Raw genomic sequence first — 13,402 nt, 5'->3', positions numbered from 1 at the left:
CTCTGAGAGTAAATGGTGGAAGTTTGGAATAAGTGGCCATCTGATGTGGAAAAATGCAGACTCACTCTTAAGTTCTAAGAATAAATTGGATAGATACATGAATGGGAGAGGTCTAGAGGGTTATGGAATGGGTACAGGTCAGTGGGACTAGAGGAATGATGTTTCAGCACAGACTAGAAGGGATAAATGGCCTGTTTTTTTGTGCGGTAATTTTCTGTGGTTTTATAAATAGGACAATTACAATTTACATTTTAACTAATTTAAGTTTTGTGCCTGAGTGATACATTTCAATGTGGTGTTATTGTGCTGTTACCCCTCTGAACAAATGAGGGAACATTGTCAATAAAAATGCAATGTTCATTAGACAACCAATCAAAATGGACAGATTTCTAATTAAATAAATCATAAGAGTTTTGATACAACTTATTTTCTCATTTGTAGGGTAATTGCAGTTCCTCCTCCTCCTCCACCACCTGTGTTGATGGAACATTACCATACTCCTTATGACAATGCATATTATTTTTATGGAGCTAGAAATCCTCTAGATCCAAACTTGGCTTACTGTGAGTAAACTGTTATAGTGTGATTAATTTAGGTTATCTTTTTCATTGGGTAAATTTTATTTTATAAATCTAATCAATTTATTATGATTGATGCTTATATAAAATTATGATGAATATTTTTAATTAGACTTTCAATAAGGAGCTTTTGACTTTTACTCCAACACAGTTGATCACTGTATTTTGACAGCACTTTACACTGATTCTTCAACAGGTTCAGTGAATTAACCACATTGTCTACTGAATCCATATGGTCATATTAATTTCAATGGAGAGGAACAGATATAAGTGAAGAATGTAAATTGTGGTCCATGTAAATTGTGGTCTCTGCAGAAAGTTCATTTATATTGTGGTTAAAATTAGAAATATCTCCCGTGGATAATCAAAGAAATCCGCAAAGAGAGGAATGTTGAAGAGATATCAATGTATTTGGTAGGAAATGTTCTAGAACCTGGAAAATTAAATTACAATTTGTAGAGGACCATGCAAACTCCACAAATAAACACCAGAAAGCAGGGTTGAATTTGGGTTGATGAAACTTTGAGGCAGCAGTTGTACTGTTGTACAGTTTTTATTTGCACAGGTCTCAGCAAGTACACTTTTCCAATTAAGTTTCCACTTCTATCTGAAAACATAGATTTCCTCTCCATTGACTGAAAGAAGAGCTGACTGCCCTCTTCTTTGCTGTATTTTTCAATATGGTTATGGATAACTTTTACTTGGAGGTGAGAGAGGGATGGTTGTAATATTTAGACACAAACACTGGTTCAATGGATGCTTTCTCCATCGGAAAATGAGGGGAGCCATATACCTTTGGTACACAAACAGATACAAATTAATACTGAAGGTAGAATAAAGAAAAACGTAATTACTACATGAAAAATATCAGATAAAAGTGGATCATACTGATATAATCAGTGTGTGCAGAAATCATTCATATTCCAGGTGATGATTTCAAATCACAAAACTAGGAAGCATTGCTATGCCTCTACATTTCCTGGGGTCAAATAGTTTTCTATTGACCTTCAGACCAATCTGAAGTTATGGAATCAAGCTGTTGTCCATGGTTCTGGCTATGACATGAATCATTCCAGCAGTGTAGAGAAAGCAAAGATTGTTTTTAAAAAGTGCTGTGGTTGCTGTGTATTGCAGTGATTCTCAAGTTTTCATCTACACCACATCCTACATCTGTGATCTTTACCACTAGATTCTTAAGACAGCAGACACATGTGAACTCTTTCATCACTAAGTTCTCCTCCAAGTCTACAACAAACTAGCTTGTAGATATATTACTATTCTTTTGTAGTCGCTGAGTCTAAATCCTGGAAGACTAACTCACAACATTAGTGGTATTTCAAGATAGAGACTTCCCTTATCTCAAAGGATCATGTATTTTTCTTTATTGTTTACAATTGAAGCAATTTTGGATTGATATTGACCACATCATTCTGAACCTAGCTTCCTGCCTGTTCACATGCAATTTTTTCAGATACAGAAGGCTGAATAAATTGATCCATTTCACCTTTGACAGATAAACATTGAAGTGAAACAGGCTCCTAGATTTTGGGCCAGATCCAGCAATGTCTTGAGATCTTTAAGACCTCACGTAGTAAATGGCCTTTAAAAATACAAAATGTGTTCAAATTATTATAAAAATATATACAGATGTAATTAAAATTACATTAACATATGGTCAAATAATTCAAAACATTAAAATAATTAAAACAGGATTCATTCTATGTCCCTTTTAATATTTTGTGCAAGATTCTGCTACTTTGAAGCTGCCAATTATGGATAGTTTTCTAGTCTCAGCTACAAGCAAAAATTAACCTTCCAGAACTTGCATCAAGCCTACACCCCTTAAGCAAATATGTATATATTTGTGGTACTTAATAAAGAAATCATGAGGGCAAAAAGGACTCAAAATATCACTGACATCCTGAAGGTATTTTACGGGTATATGGCAGTCTCTTCAATCTGAGGCACCTGCAAGCTCACACCAAGACACAAGAGCAACTTGTCCGTGAACTACTCTTTGCAGACGATGCCGCTTTAGTTGCCCATTCAGAGCCAGCTCTTCAGCGCTTGACGTCCTGTTTTGCGGAAACTGCCAAAATCTTTGGCCTGGAAGTCAGCCTGAAGAAAACTGAGGTCCTCCATCAGCCAGCTCCCCACCATGACTACCAGCCCCCCCCACATCTCCATCGGGCACACAAAACTCAAAACGGTCAACCAGTTTACCTATCTCGGCTGCACCATTTCATCGGATGCAAGGATCAACAACGAAATAGACAACAGACTCGCCAAGGCAAATAGCGCCTTTGGAAGACTACACAAAAGAGTCTGGAAAAAACAACCAACTGAAAAACCTCACAAAGATAAGCGTATACAGAGCCGTTGTCATACCCACACTCCTGTTCGGCTCCGAATCATGGGTCCTCTACCGGCATCACCTACGGCTCCTAGAACGCTTCCACCAGCGTTGTCTCCGCTCCATCCTCAACATTCATTGGAGTGACTTCATCCCTAACATCGAAGTACTCGAGATGGCAGAGGCCGACAGCATCGAATCCACGCTGTTGAAGATCCAACTGCGCTGGGTAGGTCACGTCTCCAGAATGGAGGACCATCGCCTTCCCAAGATCGTGTTATATGGCGAGCTCTCCACTGGCCATCGTGTCAGAGGTGCACCAAAGAAGAGGTACAAGGACTGCCTAAAGAAATCTCTTGGTGCCTGCCACATTGACCACCGCCAGTGGGCTGATATCGCCTCAAACCGTGCATCTTGGCGCCTCACAGTTCGGCGGGCAGCAACCTCCTTTGAAGAAGACCGCAGAGCCCACCTCACTGACAAAAGACAAAGGAGGAAAAACCCAACACCCAACCCCAACCAACCAATTTTCCCCTGCAACCGTGTCTGCCTGTCTCGTATCGGTCTTGTCAGCCACAAACAAGCCTGCAGCTGACGTGGACATTTACCCTTCCATAAATCTTCGTCCGCGAAGCCAAGCCAAAGAATTACTTACATATTCAGATTCCAGGTCCAGTTAGGTGAGTGAAATATCATTCATCCGAAATCATTTGATGAATATCATTGATAAGAATGACACAAATACAGGACCAGAGATGGAACTTCTCCAATACTGATCTTGGCACCCAGGAAGTAGTGGGTGCTCTAATTGTGTTGCTGTGATGTCTTGTATCGAGGCAGTGGAAAGTAATACTTGCAAATGCACATTGCCACCTAATTATAATTATGATCAGCTAGTCACAGTTGATATGAGACAAAAAATCCTATCTGCCATGGGATTCACAAACATGCCTGCACACTGCTTCTTGCACCACCCTCAAGCATGCATGTATCACAAATACGTGCATGATCTTGTACATGTGCTACACAGTTGAAGGATGCATGATATTTTTGGCATTTGGAGGCATTTTGCATTATTACTCTTCTTTTAAAATTATTTTTATTGTTTTATCATAAATATAATATTTGGAAAGCCCACCCGAATTGTGCTGCCGTAACCACCCCAACCCCCTTCCAGTCACACAGTCGCCTCCCCCAACCGCAGTCCCTCGGCCGCCTCCCCCAACCGCCGGTCCCTCGGCCGCTTCCTCCAATCTCCAGTCCCTCAGCCGCCCAGACGTCTTCCCTGACCGGCGGTCCCTCGGCCATTTCCCAGAATCGAGGTCCCTCAGCCGTCTCTCCCAACCACAGTCCCTCGGCCGCCTTCCCCAACCGTGGTCCCTCGGCCGCCCAGCAGTCTCCCCCGGCCACCTCCCCTGACCGCTCAACAGTCTCCCCCGGCTGCCCATCCTCCGACTGCCGGTCCCTCGGCTGCCTCCCCCAACCGCCGGTCCACACTTGCTGGATTTTGGAGCTTTCCGGATTTTAGATGTCCAGATAAAGGATCCTGTACCTGTAGTGGGATTTAAAAATCTCCATATATCATACACTCCCACGTTGGATAAGAAAGACTTAATTGCCAAAGCTGATTTGGAGGGATTAACCTTCCTGTTTGAAGAACAGTCTAACACTGTATTTAGACAACAGTTAAAATCCCCACCTAAAATTAGTGAATATTTAGATAAATCTAATAATAGGCAAAAATCTTCTGGATAATTACTGGTTCATCCATATTCGAAGTGTAAATATTATCTAAAACAATCAATTTGTTATTATTGCCCCAGTGAGGATGATATAGTGCCCCATTTTATCTATGATGCTATTATGGAGTAGAAATGGGACATTTTGTTGAATTAAAATGTAGATACCCCTGATTTTAGCTTCTGAAGATGAATGGTAACATATGCTCTGCCCATTTAAATATTAGTCTATCTTTATCTGCCTTTTTAAGATGTGTTTCTTGAAAGAAAGTAATATGAGCCTTTAAATGATCAAGTACCCTTCTCCTTTTTATGGGTCCATTAAGCCCCTTCACGTTTCACACTATAATTTTAATAGGTGCTATCATTCAAATAATTTATAGTATAGAACAAAATGAATGAATGCATTGGGATATATTTCATCAGTATTCTAGAAGACGCAGCTGCGAATCATTGCTGCAAAACAAAAGATGAAAAAGTTAATTGTTTATAGCAACCTTGTACCTTGAAAAACCAAATAAATCCTTTCCTTCAAGCCCTCCCCTCCTTGAAGGTCACTGACCTGCTCAAAATAATCTGATGCAACCTCCTCGCTTCCACTGTTGTCATTACTTCTCCTAATTAAACATGAAATGTATCTTATTTCTTCCCTATTATAATACAAAAGATATCAAAACACTGATAACAACCTGCTAGTGTCTGAAAAATATTCTCAATTCTCCTTTGCCCATGCCCACTGTTAGACTGTAAAATATCACTTCTAACATTTAACATTACTCTTTTTAATTTTTAGGAATGACTTTGAATAGAATTTAGGAGGTAGCATCAATAAAGTTTCCAAATGGTTTACAAACTTACAAACTACTACCTAGTAGTATTATTAACTAGTAGTTAATACTAGAGTTCAAAAATTTCAGCAAGGATGGAGTGCAAATTTAAATAGTGCAATTTCACTCAGCTATCTGGATTCTAAAAAGATTGTGGAAGCTACTGTCTTGCAAATAATTTATGTATAAAATGCTTTTGGATTTCCTTGTTATTTTGTGTTCTCTTGCCCTCCTAATTTCTTAAGTACATGTGCACATACACTTTCTGTACTTCCTAAGAGTTTCCGTTGTATGCTTTTTTTCCCCTTTATTCCACCTTGAACACTTCTTGACGTATACGTTCCTCGGATTTGCTGTCCTAGCATTTCACCCATTTGACCACAAGACCAAATAGGTCTTGTCAGAAGACCATATCAGAATTTATTGTCATGAACAAGTCATGAAATTCAGTGTTTCATGACACATTCAAGACAATAAATTCTGATTTTGGCCATTTGGCCCAGTGACTCTGCTCAGCCATTCCATCATGAGCAGATCTCCACTCAGCTCTACTCCCCTGTCTTTTCCCCATAACCTTTGATAACCTGACAATTCAAATACCTATCAATCTCTGCCTTAAATACACCCAACGACCTGGCCTCCACAGCTACCAGTGACATCAAATTCCAAAGGTTCACCACTCTCTAGCTGAAGAAATTCTGCTGCATACATCTCTGTTTTAATATAGGTTCCCTTCAATCATGAAGTTGTGCACCCTGTCTGAGACTCCCCTATCATGGGAATTAACTTTGCTAAATCTAGTCTTTTAACATTATAAATGCTACTATGAGATTCCACTCCTTCTTCTGAACTCCAAAGAGGACATTCCATGATTCGTGAAACCTCTCTCATACGCTAATCCCTTTATTCCAGGAATTATTCTTATGAATCTTCTCTGAATGCTCTCCAATGCCAGCACATTCTTTCTTAAATAAGGAGCCCAAACTGTACCCTGTACTCCAACTGAGTCCATACCAGTGCCTTATAAAGCCTCAACATCACATCCCCACTCATATCTTATTCCTCTAGAAACGAATGCCAACATTGCATTTGCCGCCTTCATCACTGACTCAACCGAGAGGAAAATCTTTAGGATATCCTGCACAAGGACTCCCAAGTCCCTTTGCATCTCTGAACTTTGAATTTTCTCCCATCCAAATAATAATTAGCCCTTTTATTCATTGTAGCAAAGTGCATGACTGCACACTTTTCAACATTGTATTTAATTTGTCACCTTTTTGCCCATTCTCCTAATCTATCTAAATCTCTCTACTCGCCCTCTATTTCCTCTTCCTCCAGCTATCTTTGTATCAACAGTTCACCTCAAGCCCGCTGTTTCATAACTCTATACCCATGACTCTGTGGCTTGGCACAATTCAAATGCTTTCTACAAATTTGCAGATGACACCACAGTTGTCGGCAGAATCACAGATGGCAATGAGGAAGCGTACTGGAGGGAGATAGATCAGCTGGTTGAGTGGTGTCACATCAACAGCCTTGCACTCAATGCTAGAAAAACCAAGGAGATGATTGTGGACTTCAGGAGAAAATCAGAAGAACACGAACCAGTCCTCATCGAGGGATCAGCAGCAGTGTTCCCTCTATATTTTAGTTGTCAGTGTTTGCAAAAATTTTCCTGTGACAAAAGTATGTGTACACTGAACGCTTGTGCAAATTTAAACATGAAATTAGTTTCAAGATAATTTTGGTAAAGCCTATCTCTCATAGCTAATAAAACCATTGGTATGTTTTAATATTTGAAAAACTGACTAACTAGTAAACAGAAACGGTTAGCTTAGAGATTATTTTAAATCAGTATAATTATTAAATACTACATTATTTTTGGGTTCCTGACGTTTTGTGCACACATTAATTTTCTTTGTGAGCTGGTTGCAAAATGTGTGCGCAGACACCTTAGAAGGAACAGTGGTCAGCAGAGGAGAGGGTCAAGAACCTCAAGTTCCTGGGTGTCAACTCTGTCCTGGAGTCTCCATGTTGATGCAATCATGAAGAAGACTCGCCAGCAGCTATATTTTGCAAGGAGTTTGAAGAGATTCAGTATGACTCTCGGAAACTTCTACTGGTGTACTGTTGAAAGAATTCTGGCTGATTGCATCAAGATCTGGTATGGAAGTGCCAATGCTCAGGACAAAATAAAACTCTAGAGGATTGTTAACTCAGCCTGCAACATCATGGGCACCAATCTTCACTCCATCAAGGACATCTACAAGAGGCAGTATCTTAAGAAAGCAGCCTCTATCCTCAAGGACTCCCACCACCCAGACTTTGCTGCCATTGGCGAAAAAGATACAGGAGACTGAAAGCAAGCACTCAGTGGCACAAGGACAGCTTTTTCCTCTCTGCCATCAGATTCCTGAATGAATAATGAACCATAGACACTACCTTAATAAGTCTTTTTCTTGCACTATTTTTATTCGGTAAGGTGGTTTGTATAAATGTTTACACTGTGATGGTGCTGCAAAACAACAAATTTCATGACATCATGACAGTAAATTCTGACTCTGAAATTTAGTCACCAAGCCATTTAATCCACAATCCAAATCATTAACATACAACGTAAAAAGAAATGGCTGCATACTGGCCCCTGTAGAACACCACTGAACTAGTGGCCAACCAGAATAGGATCCCTTTATTCCCACTCTCTGTTTCCTGCTAATCAACCAATGTTCTATCCATAGGCTCTCATTTTGTGAATCAGCCTCGTGTGTGTCACCTTGTCAAAAGTCTTTTGAAAGTCTAAATATACAACAACCACTGCATGTCCTTTCCCTTGCTGACTTGTAGTTTCCTCAAAAAATTGCAGTAGGTTTGTCAGGCAAGCTTTTCTCTTATGGAAACCCTGCTGCCTTTTGCCTATCTTGTCAGCTATGGTAGTGTCATTTTTGTCCTTTTCCCCTTCTCTTTACTTATACATCCATTTACCTGCCTCTTGCCTCTCCAGCATGATCGTCTCCTGGTAGCTTCTGTCTATCATCCCCTCAGCCCCCAAATGATGCGCAGTTCATCTAGCTCCAGCTCATTAACACTGTCTGTAAGGAGCAGCATTTGGATGCATCTCTTGCAGGTGTAGTCATCAGGGACATTAGTGCTCTCGTAAATATCTCACGTCCTGTAATTGGAACTGCCATAGCTTCCAACCCTGCTACCTGCTCTGAGTTACTATAAAAAGATTTTACCCAGCCTTGCCTGTAGCACATCCTCAGCTTCTGCTCGCTGAAACCTCTTGTGCCAAAATCTCTAACTTTCGATTTGTACACTGAGCCACTCACACACTATGCTTTTTTATTTGCTGCTGCATCTATCTGTTGCATTGACTCCCACCAATCACTGCTCCACTTTACTTTTGAACTCCCCAGAAACAAAGTATAGCTTCTAGCACTCACCAATTGCCAAGTCCTGGCTCTGCTCTGCTTTGCTTCACTTTTAAACAGCTCCTGCCACTCATCAGTTGTGACTGAATTTGGCGATGAATATTGTTGTTTTCCTTTTGAATGAGTTGCAGAGATAATAGAACTAAGCATGATTGCATCTGTGTGAGTTGAGACATGTTATTTTAATTCTGAGATTATCATTGGATTCTTTATCATACAGTTAATAAAGTATGGAAAAGGCCCTTTTTTAGTCCTTGCCGACTAAAAAGGCATTCCAGGCTTGTCCCATTTGCCTGCAATAGTCCATATCCTCAGTGTGCTTATACAGGGTACTTAACGATTTTAAAGATTTCAGGTGTACATGCCCAAATAGTTAGGAATATCTCATAATTAAATTTCCATATGAAATTAATTAAAAACTTTTTAATTAAAATTTTCCATCATTTCTTGCTTTTTTTTCTAAACATGTACTCAACAGATTTTGTACTAGCATAATTTGCTAATACCTTATTTAGTAACGAGAACAACCTCGATCACTAAACAGTCTTAAAAGTAGTAGTCGTTATGGACACTGAAGTATTAATGAGAAAGTAGATATTACGGGCTTGTCACATTCTGCAGATGAGCACCAGAAAATTGGCAGCTCACTCATGATTTTTCTGATGCATATTTGAAATGACCAGATGGTTGATATGCCCTCAAAATATTATTTTATTTAACACATACTTGGTGTTCTGTAGATTCTGTTTTATTGTATATTTTACTGTATAGATGGACCTGGAGTCATTGGAGCACAGCCTATATCCTTAATGAACCCTCCTAGTGCGCTGACCACCTTACCCATGCAAGGTTATCCACATCCATCCTTTGGAAATCAACCTTTGTAAGATTTTGGCTTTTATTATCAGCTATATCTAACATGTTAAACTGCAATTTTAACAAATAGTGCAGTTGTGTTTGAAACTAAGTTATGGAGTACATGAAATACATTAATTATTAATTTACTGTGTTACAGATGCATGTCTCCTAATATATTGCTTCTGAAAATCATTGATAGAGTTGTCAAAATTAGTTTATAATTTGCATTTCTTTATTTTTAATGCCTAATCTAGTTAAAGAACACTATAGAAAATAGAAATTACCCAGATAATCGGAGACACAGATGCTTCTCTTTCAAGGATGACACCTCTGAGAACTATTGGCATACATTTTTTAAATTTGTACTTGCTAGGATAGACATGAAAATATCTCAGATGTTGCAAGAAAGGATAAAAGGGATACATCTGAATATGGATCATCAATAGTAATTAATACCATAGGTTTAATTCTGAGAATCCTTGGGCTCTATTTCATCAGCACTTGCAAAAATGGATTTAATTTGCATACAGTCACCAGTGGACTATCTACCACAATTTGTCCTGCTGTGAAAATGAAGGGGTAGAGATTGTGTGTGAACTTATGATGGTCGGGAGAGGAGATGAGCTGTGTTTGATGGGTTGAAGGGTTGTTTTTATCTACGAAGAAGATTGAGGGAGTTGAGTTGGGTTAGATGACAAAATGATGGGGAAAGGTAGATTGCAGCTGAGACAATCTCGGAACGTAGTTATGCTCAGGAAAATCATAATTTTCCTGCCATTGGCAGCAGTGAGAAAAGGTCAGGCACTTCAAATAATGTTAAGGCTGGCCTCAACTCACCAGTGTGCTGCTTTGTGTGTGCTGCAGATGATGTCAAAATGACATTAACAAGTATACCCAGCAATCACCAGATAAACGTGCTGAATGAATTGAAAACCTGTGACACTTCAGATCTTAAATGTTTTTTAAAATTGATGTTATTCTTTATCTTTATTAAAATAATTGAAGCCTCCGTCATCATTTCTCAGTGGTTCTTGCATGATGGGAAATGTACTCTTCTATCTCTTTTCCTCTGTTTTGCTTTTATTCCCCTTTGCGATGTTGTCCTGTATTATTTATTTTCTCAAGTTAAGTATCTTTGACTTCATTCTCCATTTTTTTCCTGTTATTACTTTGACCTCTATTTAATATCTCTCTATCAAAATGGATTGTTGAATTCAATCAAAGCCTTGTTTCCCAAAGTAAATCAAAAGGTCTCTGGAGGACACAAGCAGCATCCAACAAACTAGCATTAGATGTCTTATTGTTGATCATTGTATTTCTGTAGAATCTGAAATTTTCAGTATCAAAATGGATATAAATTATCCTCTAGGTTGTGTGGATTTTAAATTCACATGACATTATACAACATCAATTATCAGCTCTTCATTTGAATTGCAGTATGTCAGATGTTCATGATGCTACTACTGTTGGAAACTTGAATGGTGGATTCTTGCCAGCTCAGCCAGCAGATTTATCAAAAGAAAGTGCTCAAACATATCAGGATTTCTTGAAGAAGCAGGTGAAGCTATATTTAAGTTTCTCAATTCATTCTATTTAGTTTGCCATTTTCTGTACAATTTAATAAGTACGAATAATATAAAATGTTTTCCCATTTGTGTATTTAATGCAATGTACTGATGTTTCTGCCAATGCATTGAAATCCCTTACCTACCAAGTTCATACTTAGGCAATTTAGATTGTGAAGCTGGCTCTTAAATGATCTTTACTGATTGTAAGTAGAAAGCATTACCTTCGGAAATACATTGACAGTCTTGATAATCTATGTCCACAAGCTCACTTTCTTTTAGAATATGAACAATTATGTATGTCAAAACCTTTAAAATCATCTAAATGAATATCTCACTCAAGTGTATTAACATTTTAAAACAACAAAGAACATAAATGTTTTCATTAATTCACAGAATAATGTTCATTGGGCTCCTTTTCAGGGAATGTGGGACCTGTATTGGTGGGACGGTTTGCTTCTGACCTAGAGAGGGACTCGTATCCTTGCGGGAAGGTTTACTAGCGCTGCTCCAAGGGCTTGGGAACTAGAGTGCCAGAAGAGATACTGGAAAAGGAATGGAAAAGGATTATGTTAAGACTACATTCAAAGACTGAAATCAAAAGATTTTGCATGGTGGGAATAATATTCCGTCTATTTCAATACAAGAAGTATCGTAGGAAAGCCAGATGAGCTTAGAGCATAGATTGATATGTGGAATTATGACATTGTGGCTAATGGTGAAACTTGGTTGCAGGAGGGGCAGGAATGGCAGCTCACTGTTCCGGAGTTTTGGTGTTTCTGACATGACAGTGGGGGAGGGATGAAAGAGGAAGGGGTGACATTGCTAGTCAGGGAAAATGTCACAGCAATGCTCAGCAGGGCAGACTAAAAGTTTTTCAAGTGAGGCTATATAGGTGGAATTGAGGAATGTGAAAGGTATGACCACATTAATGGGATTATATTACAGACCACCAAATAGTCAGCGAGAATTGGAGGTGCAAATCTGCAGAGAGAGAGCAGGCAGCTGCAGGAAACATAAATCGTGATAGTAGGCGACTTTAACTTTCCACATATAGCTTGAATCTCTGATACTGTATAAGTGTGGGTGGGTTAGAGTTAGTCAAATGTGTTCAGGAAAGTTTTCTAAATCATTATAAAGTGGTAACAGCTAGATAGAGTGCAATACTGGATCTCCTATTAGGGAACGAGACAGGACAGATGACGATAGTGGGTATAGCCAAACACTTCGGGTCCACTGATCAGAATACTATTATTTCAAGATAATTATGATTAAGAATAGGTCTGGTCTCCTGACTGAGATTCTGAAATTAGAAAAAGGCCAATTTTCAGGAAATGAGAAAGGATCTAGATAGCGTAGATTGGGACAGGTTGTTTTCTGAAATAATGTTCTTGGTAAGTGGGAGGCCTTCAAAGGGGTATGTTCCTGTCAGGATTAAAGGGAAAATTAGCAGGCATTAGGGGCCTTGGTTTTTGAAGGATATTGGGGATTTGGTTAAGAAGCAGAGAGAGGTGCATAGAAGGTATAGGCAATGAGAAAATGATGTACAGGAGGAGTATAAAAAAATGCAGGAAAAAACTTGAGGGAAATCAGGAGGGGGAAAACAAACATGAGGTTTCTTTGGCAGACAAAGTGAGGGAAAATCCTAAGGGCCTCTACAGGTAAATTAAGAACAAAAGGATAGGAAGGGACAAAAATGGTTCTCTTGAAGATCAGAATGGTCGACTTTGTATGGAGCCAAAAGAGATGGGGAGATCTTAAATGGTTTCATTTGAATCTGTATTTACTCCAGAAACTGACACAGATGCTATGGAAATGAGGCAAACAAACAGTGAGAACATGGAACCAATACAGATTAAAGAGGAGGAGATCCTTCCTATCTTCAGGCAAATAAAGGTGGATATATTCCTAGGGCCTGATAAGGTATTCTCTCAGAATTTGAGGGAGGCTAGAGTAGAAATTGCAAAAGCCCTGGCAGACATATTTAAGGTGTCTTTAGCCACTGGTGAGGTGCCAGAGAATTCAAGGATAGTTCATATTGTTCAGAAACA

At 39.1% G+C, this 13,402-nt stretch overlaps 1 protein-coding gene across 1 annotated transcript in view; it reads left to right on the top strand.

The window, feature by feature from the left end:
- The window catches only part of LOC138755400 (centrosome and spindle pole-associated protein 1), a 226,372-nt gene that overhangs the window by 157,407 nt on the left and 55,563 nt on the right, over positions 1–13,402 (top strand). Inside the window, exons 14-16 of the mRNA XM_069921323.1 lie at positions 442–563; positions 9,700–9,811; positions 11,224–11,344. Of these exons, the coding sequence (XP_069777424.1) occupies positions 442–563; positions 9,700–9,811; positions 11,224–11,344 (355 nt within the window). The remainder of the gene's footprint in view (positions 1–441; positions 564–9,699; positions 9,812–11,223; positions 11,345–13,402) is intronic.

The sequence above is a fragment of the Narcine bancroftii genome, chromosome 2 (genome assembly GCF_036971445.1).
Source record: "Narcine bancroftii isolate sNarBan1 chromosome 2, sNarBan1.hap1, whole genome shotgun sequence".
Lineage (NCBI taxonomy): Eukaryota > Metazoa > Chordata > Chondrichthyes > Torpediniformes > Narcinidae > Narcine > Narcine bancroftii.
Note: the sequence above shows the minus strand (reverse complement) of the source record. Positions and strands in the feature narration are given on the sequence as shown.